Source organism: Crotalus tigris, unplaced genomic scaffold (genome assembly GCF_016545835.1).
Source record: "Crotalus tigris isolate CLP2741 ecotype Arizona unplaced genomic scaffold, ASM1654583v1 scf7180000018540.1288718, whole genome shotgun sequence".
Classification (NCBI taxonomy): Eukaryota; Metazoa; Chordata; class Lepidosauria; order Squamata; family Viperidae; genus Crotalus; species Crotalus tigris.
In genome coordinates, this window is record NW_024097064.1 from 875,377 (window position 1) to 888,847 (window position 13,471).

General features: G+C 40.6%; 1 protein-coding gene across 1 annotated transcript in view; it reads left to right on the forward strand.

Moving 5' to 3' along the window:
* The window catches only part of IGFBP1 (insulin like growth factor binding protein 1), a 34,839-nt gene that overhangs the window by 18,239 nt on the left and 3,129 nt on the right, over positions 1–13,471 (forward strand). Inside the window, exon 3 of the mRNA XM_039353938.1 lies at positions 12,505–12,633. Coding sequence (XP_039209872.1) covers positions 12,505–12,633 — 129 coding nt within the window. The remainder of the gene's footprint in view (positions 1–12,504; positions 12,634–13,471) is intronic.

Below are 13,471 nucleotides of genomic sequence, written 5' to 3' on the forward strand. Positions count from 1 at the left end.
TGTTTGTCTGATACTTAGTTGAAAAGGAAAGGAAAGAAAAAAGAAAAAAAGATATTCAAAATAGACATTGCAGTTTCTTATTAGATGTTTTGCGGAAAAATAGGGTGCAATTTGTTTTGAAAAGCATGGCATTTTCCATCTTTTTCATTAGTGACCAAAGAATCTGTTTTGGTACAAAGCAACAACTGCTTCATCAGCAAAGACTCTTAGAACAGTTTAATTTGAAGGCAAAAAGATAAACATTAACATCTGTCTGCAACTCCTAAATTCAAATGCATCTTTTCTAGGAATCAAGTGTGACCTGATGCATGATCCTGGGAAAAGTCCACCTGTTTTAAGGATTGCAATCAAGATGTCAGAATCCAATTATAATTCATCTCTAGTTATCAATTATAAAAAACCCCATTTCTGCCTTCTCTGGATTCTGCCATACGGTGAAGGGAAGGGGGTGAACAAAGGGGCTTTATGGCCCTCACTTCCTTCAGTACACTTCAAAGGAACTGGTTGTATGTATTGCCAAAAGAGCTAACTATAAGAATGGGACTATTACCTTTCATGTAGTTTTCTTTGAAGTCTCCATCAAGCCGGCAGTAAGAAAAAGGGGGTGGGAATGTAATGCCTGAGACTGTCGCTGGAAGAGGGGGGTGACTGGGTGGGGCTACTGGGAAACCCCTTAAAACCTTGAATGGGACAGCTTGGACCCCAAGTCCTGTCTAGAATGCCTGCAACCATTTTCTCTTAATAAAGGGTGCCTGTTGGAAGAATTATTCCAAGAGTTCTGTCTTCTTTTTTTTTTATTGAAAATTGTTTTAAATTTTACAAAACAAATCCCCTCCCCAGAACCCCCCCAACCTCCCTTACGCTCCCCCACTTCCCCAAACCTCCCAAACCCTCCCCCAACCTTCCCAGAGTTGAGTACAGGCTTAATTAAAATTTTCCAGAAAAAGAAAAGAAAAACTTGAAACACATATAAATCCTAAACAAATCTGGATAGCTTAAATTAAATACTCTAAACATTTTCTAATATGCTTATAATGTTATCCATCATTCTATATAAACTCCCTCCAAAACACAAATTTAAACATTACTTTGTTTAAACATCTATACCTACAATATAAAATCCAATATAAATCATAGGCAAATCTGAATACATTTAATTAAACAAATTATACTCCCTCCAAAGCACAAATTTAAACATTACTTAAAACTTAAAACATTAAAATCCCCTTATACGCATTAAAATCTTACCAATAACAAATTCCATCTTAAAAATAATAATAATAATTAAAAAAAACCCAAACATTGAACACATTATAGTATACTCCAAACCTTTTCATATCATACTTATATTATTATCCAACATTCTTTATAAACTCCCTCCAAAACACAACTTTAAACATTACTTAAAACCTAAAACATTAAAATTCCCTTATACACATTTAAATCTTTACCAATAATAAATTCCATCCACAATAGACACATTAAACATTTAAATCTTTACCAATAGTAAGTTCCATCCACAAAAAACACAGTCCTTATCAGTCTCGATTGTCCATATAAAATTTTCATTCGATCTCCATCCTTATCAGTCTCTCTTATCCATAAGGCTCGAAAGAAATGCTTTGAGATCTGCCCTTAAAGGTTGCTCCGAAATTATAAATCCTGACTCTCCCGCCGGCTCAGAAGCCAATACATGTGAAGATTCCTTAAACTCCTTCTTCTGTTGGTCTTTTTCTTTACTATTATATGTTGCACAAGTTGTCCTCCGCCCCTTCCTCTCAGCTTGTTGAAGCCCCTCAGACTGAGATTTCCCATTTTCCATTTCTTCAGACAGCAATTTTACCCTTGAGGGTTGCTCCCGAATCTTTATAAGTCTTGCTTCTCCCGCAGGTTTAGAAACCAATAGATGTGAGGCTTCCTTAACCTTCTTCTGTTGCTGCTTCTCTTTACAGTTATATGTTGCACAAGTTATCTTCTGCTCCTCTATCTGAACTTGTTGAGGCCCCTCAAGCTGAGGTTCCCCAATTTTCCTAAGTATAGGCTCTTCAGGGTATAATTCTACATTCTTTTCTTCCAAGGCTTTAAACTTAGTAGATGGCGATGAACATACCCCCAGGACCGAAGTATAAAAACCTTTTGCTTGAAAAACAGTATTAAGTCTATAACATATCCCCAGGTAATTCACCACCATTCCAATTGGAACATCCCATCTGAACGAGATTCGTCTCTTTTTAAGTTCATCTGCTAAAAAAGCAAACTCCTTTCTTCTTCTTAAAATTTTAGATGGGATCTCCTTTAAAATTATAACGTCTTGTAAGCCAATTTGAAATCTCTTTTTATAAAAAGCTTGTATAATTTCATTGCGCAGGGATCTTTTCCCAAAGTAAATTACCACATCTCTTGGCAAATTCTTTTGCACTGCCACCCCAGAATTAACTCTAAATAATTTTTCAATTTCACTAAGTATTTCCTCTTTTTCTTTATTCAAAATCACAGCAAAGTCCTTTGCAACCATCTCTTTCAGATCTCCTTGCAAAGACTCTCTCAAGCCTCTGATTCTTAAGGCGTATTCCATTTGTCCATATTGAAGCATAAGAATCTCATTTTCCATTTCTTTTTCCATACTTTCAAATTTTTCCTCCATCAATTCCACTTTTTCTTCTACCTCTTCCACACGGGAATTCAGCTTTTCAAAAACAGAGGCAACTCCTTTTAAAGCCAAAACTATATCTTGCCTCAAAATCTTATTATTTTCCTCTAAAATCTCTTTCATTTCTGCCCTAATTTGAGATATAACATTTCCCATCATATCTTGCAGATCCTTCACCATTATTGGCTGAGCCAAGGAAGAAGGTGAGGCTATTGATTGGGAGCTGTATGAATCCCTGGACGCTTTGGAGCCATCTTAAAAAAAAATCTTTACTCCTTCTTGAGAATTACAAAAATTAAACAAAAGAAAAAGAGAGATTAAATCCAAAAAAAAATTTCAAAAAATCCTTCAAAAGGAGGTCATTATAGCAAAAAAAAAAAAAAAAATACTAAACACTTTGGGGCCACAAAAATTAAACAAAAGAAAAAGAAAGATTAACTCCAGAAAAAAAAACAATAAATCCTTCAAAGGGAGATCATTATAATAAAAAAGGGAGAAAAAAAGGAAAGAAAAGGAATTAAATAAAAAGAAATCCATTCCATTTTTTTTAAAAAATACAAAAAACAAAACAGAAAAGTTAAACAAAAATAATAATGCCTCTAAGATCCAAAAAAACTGATCGCTATCTTATTTTCCCTTTCAGCAAGAAAAAAAAATCATTAAAAAGAAAAAGGGAAAGAGAAACACCAGGAAGCCTGCCTTTAAAAGTAAACAAAAATAATAATGCTTCTAAAATCCAAAAAAGCCGATCGCCATTTTATTTTCACTTTCATCAAAAAAAAAGAAGAAGAAAACATCCATTACAATCATTAAAAAGAAAAGAAAAGAGAAAGGGAAAGAAAAACACCAAAAAACCTACCGATCACCAATCTAGCTTCCCAAAAGGAAAAATAAAAAAAAATAATAAAAAAAAACGCTGGAAAGTCTGCCGATCGCCATTTTACTTTCCCTTTCAGCAAAAAGTAAAAAGAGGGAATATAAATGTAAAAATAAATCTTTAAACTAAAAATCCATATAAAGTCAAAGAAAGTAAAAGCTAATCCTCCAGTCAACTCTGTCCGCTTCTAAAAAAACTCACCAGATCTCTTTAAACGTGGAGGTGGTTGCAACGGCTTGTTTTGTCCCTAAGGACAAAAGCAGCTGAGAAGCGGAGACAGTCTGAACTCCGTGGGAGCACTCTTTTCACCCCCGCAAAAAATATTGGGGGTGTATAAGAGGCTCTACCACTATTCAGACAACCCTCTTCCCCCCCCCTTTGCCCGGGAGGGGGATTTTGAACCGCTGAACAGCTGGTGTCCGCTGTTTATAGCGATTCATTACACTTACCCAGGAGGACGGCTACAAAGTAGCCGCCATCGCTGCGCAGATCCACCGGAAGTCAAGAGTTCTGTCTTCTTAAGATGAAAAGTGGGGTAGGTCCTTACATTAGACAGGACTTGCAAAATTAATCCACCTGGAAGGGAGACCCTTGCCGGGGGATTTTGCAAAAATTTACCATGTCAGACAATGGAGCAAGAGAGGGGGAAAACTCCCTGGAAAGAGAGCCGCTGACCAAATTGGAACCTTGTTAGATGTTGGGATCCGAGAGGTCAGATTCCTGAGGAGAAGAAGTGGTGGAGACACGAGACCACAAGCCTCGCTGGTCAATGGGCGTTGGAAAGAAAAGTGAGTGGGGAAAGGAATCAAGAAAAGTGACCCTGAGACGGGGGCCCAAGCAACCAGAATGGAAGCAGGAGATGGAGAAATCCCTGCACACAAGTGAAGAGGAGAAGGCTGGGCACCGTACTCAGACTGGATCCTAGAGAAAGCTATTGACCTGATGAAGAGAACTCTCAGCTTCCTAGGAGAGGAGAATCCTGAGCCCTACGGCCGCCCCAGCTCCTGGAGCCGCAAAGGGAGAGACACCGAGGGGAAAGTGGAACCTGCAGCCCCGGGGATATCTGCTGATCCAGTAGTCCCCACCCCCTACCGAACCACAGATGGCGATCTGGACGAAGGACACTACCACCAACAACGGAGGCACAGATCCATTCCAAGACATCTGTCGTTGGAGGTGAAATTCAAAGGGGAGCCAACACGCTTGGGGTTTTTCCTAATCCAAGTCCTCAGCTACATGGAGGAATACGGGCGGGACATCCCCAGCGACAAAGCCCACATCCGGATCATGCAATCTGCCCTGGACGGACCAACTGCAGATTGGGTGGTGCACGACTCCAATGCCCCAGAACTCAACGACTTCAACCGTTTCATGTCCTTTCTGAGAAGAAGATTTGAAGACCCCCTGGCTGACCGCAAAGCCTGCAAAAGGATAAAAACGATGAGGCAAGCCAAACGTCCGGTGGCTGAATATGCACAAGAATTCCGGGCCATTGCCAGCAAACTGAACTGGCCAGAAGACATCCTCCTCAGTCATTTCAAAGACGGACTAAATTATGACCTATATGATGCTTGCCTGACCCGAGGGACCCACACCAACTTGAGGAATGGTACATCTTGGCAGAGGAAGCAGAGATCGACATATTGAAGAGACACCACCGAGGAAAACAATGGAGCCGCTCCCCGCCTGAGTTGACACACGAACCAGTGAAACCATTGGCTACAGCCAAGAAGCAAATGGGGTGCTTCAAGTGCAGAAGAGAAGGACATCGAGCTGTAGAATGCTGCTCCAAAGCCCCCCAGCACAACCCAGACAGATCCCCGATCAGCAAATCCGGAAAGTCTTCAACTAAGCCAAAAGAAACTGCGATAAGAATGATGGAAATTGCGGAACCCCCCACTTCTGTTCATCAGAGGGAAAGAACCCCCACTTCTGTTCATCAGAGGGAAAGAACTCCAGCTCCAACTCCACAGGGCCGATGGACGCCTCAGATGACAGCTCGGAGGGCGAAACCCTGGTAAGTGGACGCATCGCACCCATCCTCAAGACAGTGACTATATTAATTCCCCCCATGCCCGAAGCCGTGAAGGTGAAAGCCTTAATAGACTCTGGCTGCACCCACTGCCTCATTAGCCCAACACCAATTTCATTTGGCCAGTTAGATGGATCCATAGCAGGGGAGGTGCCAGCTACCCTAGCCACTCTACCAATACACCTCTCCCTGGGCAAACATGAGGAGGACATAACATTTGTGGTGACCCCAGGCATGGAACGCCCAATGATCTTAGGGATGGAATGGTTGAAAAAATGGAACACCTGGGTAAATTGGAGGACAACAGAAATCAAATTCTCGAAGGGGGACCCTATGGACTTAAAACGCCAAGGGGGGTTACCAGAATCAAGAATAGAAAAAGCATCCATGGGAGAGGAAAAGGGACTAACAGAAATACCAGAGAAATACAGAGACCTTGCTGAAATTTTCAGTGAGGAGAGGGCGAATGAGCTCCCCCCCCCACCGACCCACAGACTGTGCCATTGAATTCAAGCCTGGGGCAAAACTCCCGAAGCCCAGATTATACTCCATGAGCCCAAAGGAGAAGGAGGAAATGGAAAGATTCATTAAAAAAAACCTAGAGAGAGGTTTCATTGAGCCAGCCAAGCCTAAAGTTGCTGCCCCGAGAGAAGAAGGATGGCTCTTTACGCTTATGCATGGATTATAGGGCCCTGAATACAATCAGTGAAAGCAACCTATACCCTCCGCCCCTCATAAAAGACATGCTGTCACACCTCTCGAAAGGGAAAAATTTTTCTAAACTAGACCTAAGGGAAGCGTACTATTGTGTGAGAATTAAGGAGGGGACGAATGGAAGACCGCATTTAACTGCCCCATGGGGTGCTATCAATTCAAAGTCTTGCCATTTGGATTACAAGGGGGCCCTGCAGTCTTTATGCAATTAATCAATGACGTTCTAAGGGAGCACCTGTTTAAGGGGGTCCTTGTTTACTTGGACGACATTCTTATCTTTACCGAAACAAAAGAAGAACACGTCAAACTTGTCAGAGCGGTTTTAAAGAAGCTGCGAGCCGCTCACCTATATGCCAAACTCTCAAAATGCGAATTCCACCAGGAAAGGATAGACTACCTAGGCTATCGCATATCCCCACAGGGCATTGAAATGGACCCGGAGAAGGTCAAAGCAGTACTAGATTGGGCACCACCCCGCACAAGAAAGCAACTACAAAGTTTCCTGGGCTTTGCAAATTTTTACCGCCAATTCATTCCCTCATTTGCACAGATAGCCTTGCCCCTCACTAACTTACTAAAAACGAAGGGAGCATCCTCAGTAAAACCTAGCCAGCCACTAACATGGACAATGGAGTGTCAAGCAGCGTTTGAGAGACTAAAGAGACTTTTTTCTGCCGAACCAGTACTAAGGCACCCAGACATGGACAAGCCCTTCGTAATACAGGCAGATGCAAATGATGTGGCAGTGGGGGCTATTCTATCACAAGAAAACGATGATGGAGTATTGCAACCCTGTGCATATACATGCAAGAAACTCACGGAAACAGAACAGTGCTGACTCGTATGGGAGAAAGAGGCATACGGGATACGTTGGGCATTACTCACGTGGCGACAGTTCCTGGAAGGCAACAAAATCCCCTTCCAGGTGTGGACTGATCACAAAAATTTGGAAGCCCTGAAAACGTCCAGGAAACTCAATCCCAAACAAGCCCACTGGTCCCAGCATTTTCACCAGTTCCAATTTAAGCTCAAACATTTACCAGGAAGAAAGAATTCCTGGCAGATACACATGCCTCAATATAACAGGGCACGCACCACAGACTCTAAACCAATAATGGCAGAGTCACAACTGGCAGCACCAGTAACCACAAGAACCCAAGCCAAATTAAAACAACTGGACAGCCAAACTGGAATTGAATTCAGAAAAAGTTTGGAAACAGACGAATGGTTCCAGAAAAACAAAAATGTGTGCACAATGAGAGACCGGTTGCCTTGGGTAGGGGAAAAGTTATACATACCAACAACCCAAAGAGTCACTTGCATGCAGCTTTGCCATGACAGAAAATCAGCAGGGCATTTTGGATTTGTAAAAACTTTACACTTAATTAGACGGCAATTTTGGTGGCCATCAATAAAAAAGGACATAGAAAGTTATGTGGCCAGCTGCCCAAAATGTGCATCTGCAAAGAGGTTGCAAGGGAAATCGCCAGGACTATTACAACCAGTGGCAAATCCCTCAGCCCCCCGGAGGGAAATAGCTATGGATTTTATAATGGAATTGCCAGAAAGCAATGGGAATACTGTTGTCTGGACGGTCAAGGACTTGTTTTCGAAACAGGTGCACTTTATCCCTTGCCAAAAGATTCCCACTGCAAAGGCCTTAGCAAAACTTTTCATCCAGCACATTTACAGATTACACGGGGCACCCCAACGCATCATCTCTGATAAGGGAGTGCAATTTACGTCTACATTTTGGAAGGAATTTTTTTCCCTCTTAGGGACCACTCAGGGACTGACATCTAGCAATCACCCTCAGATAGATGGACAAACGGAACGTTGTCATTCAGTACTTGAGCAATATTTGAGATTTTTTTTGAATTTCCAACAAAGTGATTGGACGGACTTACTCTCTTTTGCAGAAGTTGCCTACAATAATGCAGTCCACTCCAGCACAGGTTACACTCCTTTTCAAATAGCCACCGGTCAAAGTTTCAACCCCATGTCAGAATTAACCCCAAACAAACCAACGATCCCATCACTGAAAGAATGGATGGAACAATTACAAGACACCTGGCCAATAGTTAGAAAAGCACTAGATGAAGCTAGGCAGGCATACAAAGCACAAGCTGATAAAAAAAGGGTTGCGCCTACACCATTCATTATAGGTGAAATGGTGTACCTATCTACAAAATACCTAAAGTCCCTACAGCCCTGTAAAAAACTTGGACCAAAATATATAGGACCTTTTCCAATTAAAAGAATCATAAACCCAGTAATCATAAACCCAGTAGAATTAGAATTACCAAAAAATCTCAGGCAAATACACCCAATTTTTCATTGCAGCTTGCTGAAAAGAGAGCGTCAATCACCTCTATGGCCAAAAATCCCCCACCACCCCTCCAATCATGGTAGAGGGCAAGGAACACTTCGAAATAAAGGAAATCCTTGATTCTAGGAGATATCATGTAGCAACTCAGTACCTAGTTGCCTGGAAACACCTCCGTCCCTCACAAAACGAATGGGTCCATAAATGTCATGTCAGAGCCCCGAAGCTATTGAAGAAGTTTCACACAGAATACCCTAACAAGCCTGGCTAACTTTTATACCTGTTTTGTTTTCTTTCAGGTGGATCTGTCGTATTTTTGAGGGGCAGGATGTCAAAATCCAATTATAATTCATCTCTAGTTATCAGTTATAAAAAAAACCCATTTCTGCCTTCTCTGGATTCTGCCATACGGTGAAGGGAAGGGGGTGAACAAAGGGGCTTTATGGCCCTAACTTCCTTCGGTACACTTCAAAGGAACTACTTTTGTGTATTGCCAAAAGAGCTAACCATAAGAATGGGACTATTATCTTTCATGTAGTTTTCTTTGAAGTCTCCATCCAGCCAGCAGTAAGGAAAAGGGGGTGGGAATGTAATGCCTGAGACTGGAAGTAGGGGTGATTGGGTGGGGCTACTGGGGAACCCCTTAAAACCTTGAATGGGAGAGCTTGGACCCCAAGTCCTGTCTAGAACGACTGCAACCATTTTCTCTTAATAAAGGATGCCTGTTGGAAGAATTATTCCAAGAGTTCTGTCTTGTTAAGATGCAAAGTGGGGTGGGTCCTTACACAAATGTTGTGTTTGTACCTCCATGTACTTCAAAGTACTTTTTTGCTTTCAAATCCAAAGCATAGCATACTTTCATGCCTGACATTTGGGGCAGAAGTTTTTAATATCAGGTACTTTAGCCTGTCAAATCTTTGAATTCTAATTCTAATTCTATATTACTATTATGAATTTATAAATATTTTAATTGTCTAACAGCCATTGCAATTTTATTGATACATAATTTGTGCTGTTTTACTCTGTAAAGATGATCCTGCTACATTGTCTGGGTTCATACAGCCCTTTAAGCCATAAACAAAGCAAATCTTATGATGGCTTAAGTAATTATCACTGTTTGTACTTTCCATGTTTTTTCCTTTCTAACCACTATCTCTAGTCATGGGTATAATATAAAGTATTACTGTCTCAGGCAGTATGCTATTTCCAAAAATGTATGCCATAATATATTTGTTAATCTATAGGTGCAGAAGCTCTTTTGTTGCTATGATCAAATATGATAATATCTCTGAAAATGACTCACTGTAAGGAATGTTTGCAGATATGAGTATACTCAGAAGAACCACTTGGTGGCACCAAAGGCCTAAAAGTGAATCAGTTAATTAGAATATCAGAGCATAATTGCACTTTATATGACTTGCTATATTAATTTTTCATGGTGCAGAAGTTCTAAATGTCATTTCCAACTCTAATAACATATTACAGTCATATGGGTTGTATTATATATTCAATCTATATGAACATAGAATTCACCAGCGAATTCTCTTGCTTTTATTAAAACTATATGCATAAATCATAGAATCAGGACAGTTGGAAATGATCTCAGAGGTCATCTAGTTCACCTCTCTACTTGATGCACTATCTACTAAGCAGGGGAACCCAACCCCCAGTCCATGGACCGGTACCGGGCTGCAGCATGCCAGCAGCCAGTCTGCACAAACAAGCAAAGCCCTATCCGTGGGATGCAGGCAGCACACAAAACCACGCACACTCTGGTCCATGTAAAAACATTTCTCCACAGAACCAATCCCTGGTGTCCAAAAGGTTAGGGACCTCTGTATTATAGCATTTCAGGAAGATAACTATCCAATCCTCCAATGAAAAAATACCTACCTCTTCATAAGGCAAGCTATTCTACTGGTTTATAACTGTTTATAATGAGAAAATTCCTTCTTTCTATTTAGAGCTAATATTTACAGATGTAATTAGTGTCTCTGCTCTAGTTATTATGGACAATTGATCTCATGTATATTTACTCAGAAGAAAGAGCAAATGTATTCTGGTATTCTTATCTTAGAAATGTATCTGGGACATATATTTATTCATTCCATTTTATATTGTCGAATCTACCAGAAACTCACACTGGGGTACAACTAGCAACTATGTATTTATAATCCAATCACTTAAAACATTGCAAGAAATAAATTAATTATAATTAATAACATTTTAGCAACTGCATTAAGTCAGTGCTTTCCAAAATTACTGTATGTAAAAGAGTTTTTCTTTGGATAATGGCAACAAACCCATTACCTAATCACAACAGGGGCATTTAAATTGGTTTAAAGGATTTTACCTATATAGAGTAGAAAGAACTTTCTGAGAAGTAGTTTGGAAAAGAAATGTTTGGGAAGCACTGCATTAAACAAAAAAACAAACAATATAGCAAATATAACAGTAAGGGCAAAATCAGAACATCTGTCAGAATCCAATTATACTTCATCTCCAGTTATCAAATATAGAAAACCTCAATTCTGCCTTCTCTGGATTCTGCCATAAGAGGGAGAGAAGGGGGAGAACAAAGGGGTTTTATGGCCCTCACTTCCTTCAGTAAACTTCTAACGAACTGAATGTGTGTATTGCAAAAAAACTAACCATAAGAATGGGGCCGTTTTCCTTTCATGTAGTTTCTTTGAAGTCTCCATCCAGCCGAGCAGTAATGAAAAGGGGGGTGGAAGTGTAATGCCTGAGACTGTGGCTGAAAGAGGGGGTTGATTGGGTGGGGCTACTGGGGAAACCCTTAAAACCTTGAATTGGAGAGCTTGGACCCCAAGTCCTGTCTAGCACGCCTGCAACCACTTTTTCTTAATAAAGGATTCCTGTTGGAAGAATTATTCCAAGAGTTCTGTCTTCTTAAGATGCAAAGTGGGGTGGGTCCTTACATTAGACAGGACTTGCAAAATTAATCCACCTGGAAGAGAGACCCTTGCCGGGGGATTTTGCAAAAATTTACCATGTCAGACAATGGAGCAAGAGAGGGGGAAAACTCCCCAGAAAGAGAGCCGCTGACCAAATTGGAACCTTGCCAGATGTTGGGATCCGAGAGGTCAGATTCCTGAGGAGAAGAAGTGGTGGAGACACGGGACCACAAGCCTCGCTGGTCTAGAGGTGGTACAGCAGTTAGAGTGCAGTACTGCAGGCCACTTTAGCTGACTGTGTTCAGCAGGTCAGCGGTTCAAATCTCACCGGCTCAAGGTTGACTCAGCCTTCCATCCTTCCGAGGTAGGTAAAATGAGGACCCAGATTGTTGGGGGCAATGTAAAATATATATACATTGCTTACTGGTGTACACCACTTAGAGAGTGCTTGCACTTAAAGCGGTATATAAGTCTCATAAATAAATAAATAAATAAATAAATAAATAAATAAATAATAGTTTCTTTGAAGTCTCCATCCAGCCGAGCAGTAATGAAAAGGGGGGTGGAAGTGTAATGCCTGAGACTGTGGCTGAAAGAGGGGGTTGATTGGTGGGGCTACTGGGGAAACCCTTAAAACCTTGAATTGGAGAGCTTGGACCACAAGTCCTGTCTAGCACGCCTGCAACCACTTTTTCTTAATAAAGGATTCCTGTTGGAAGAATGATTCCAAGAGTTCTGTCTTCTTAAGATGCAAAGTGGGGTGGATCCTTACAACATCAGTCAATGTTCTCTGGAAAAACTCTGTCGTCGTCTCCTAGATAGACATTAGAGAAATAGCCATCTTATTTGTAAGGCAATAGAAGACAGAGTTATTTTTAATTAATGCCTCTTTTGGAAGTACTCAGAAGTAATATTGAATTTGCACAGGACTTCTAGCATGTCAGCCTTTGTTCTAATGCTTCACTGTTTTTGATCTTATTGTTCCTTCAGGGACCGTGTCAAGAAGAACTGTACAAGGCACTGGATAAGTTGGCAAAAGCACAACAAACAACTGGAGGACAGTTATACAGATTTTATTTACCCAACTGTAATAAAAATGGATTTTATCATAGTAAGCAGGTAATTTGGAGGGTAGGGACTGGGAATATTTCCAAGCTAATGAAGGATGATATGGTTGATTATTTTATTCATTGAATGAAACCTGCTCAGAAACCCTCACTTTGAAAATGATAGAAATCAAACCTCTCCATCCCACACATACTAATTCAGAAATGAAAACCTTTTTCTTTTTGATAGAACAAAAGCAGACTATTCAGAGTTAGATACCATTCTAAGGACATTACATTTTTTGAAGCAAAATGTCCATGGGTCATATGATACACCAAAAGCAGATTTCAAAAGCAGAAATCTTTGATTTGCAACAAATCTCATAGATGATATAATATATAGTACTGTAGTACTATATTATTATATTATAGTACTATAGTATTATAGTACTATAATACAATAATGATAACAGATGCAAATAGACTCTGGATAGAGTAGACTGTCTACTTATTTTGGTAAGAAAAAAAGATGGAAAAAGTAGAACAAATTTTCTGCTCTGAGGGAACAATTTCAGTTGTATATTTTAAGACAAAAGATCTAAATCAGTGCTTCTCAACCTGTGGGTCGGGACCTCATTTGGGGTCGAATGGCCATTTCACGGGGGTCGCCAAACAATGCACTCTGCCATTTTTCCCCCCTTTTCTTTAGCTGTGCCATTCCCTTTTATTCTATTGGCTTTTGAAAGCCAATAGAATAGACTCTCTTGAATAGAGTCTAATTCTATTGGCTTTCAAAAGCCAATAGGAATTGTCCAGGCTGTCTCTGCCCTGCTGAGCCCGCCAAAAGTCCCATTCTGCAAACGGTGCTGCACCAGTTGAGTAGTCCTCGACTTACGACTGGTTGAGTAATC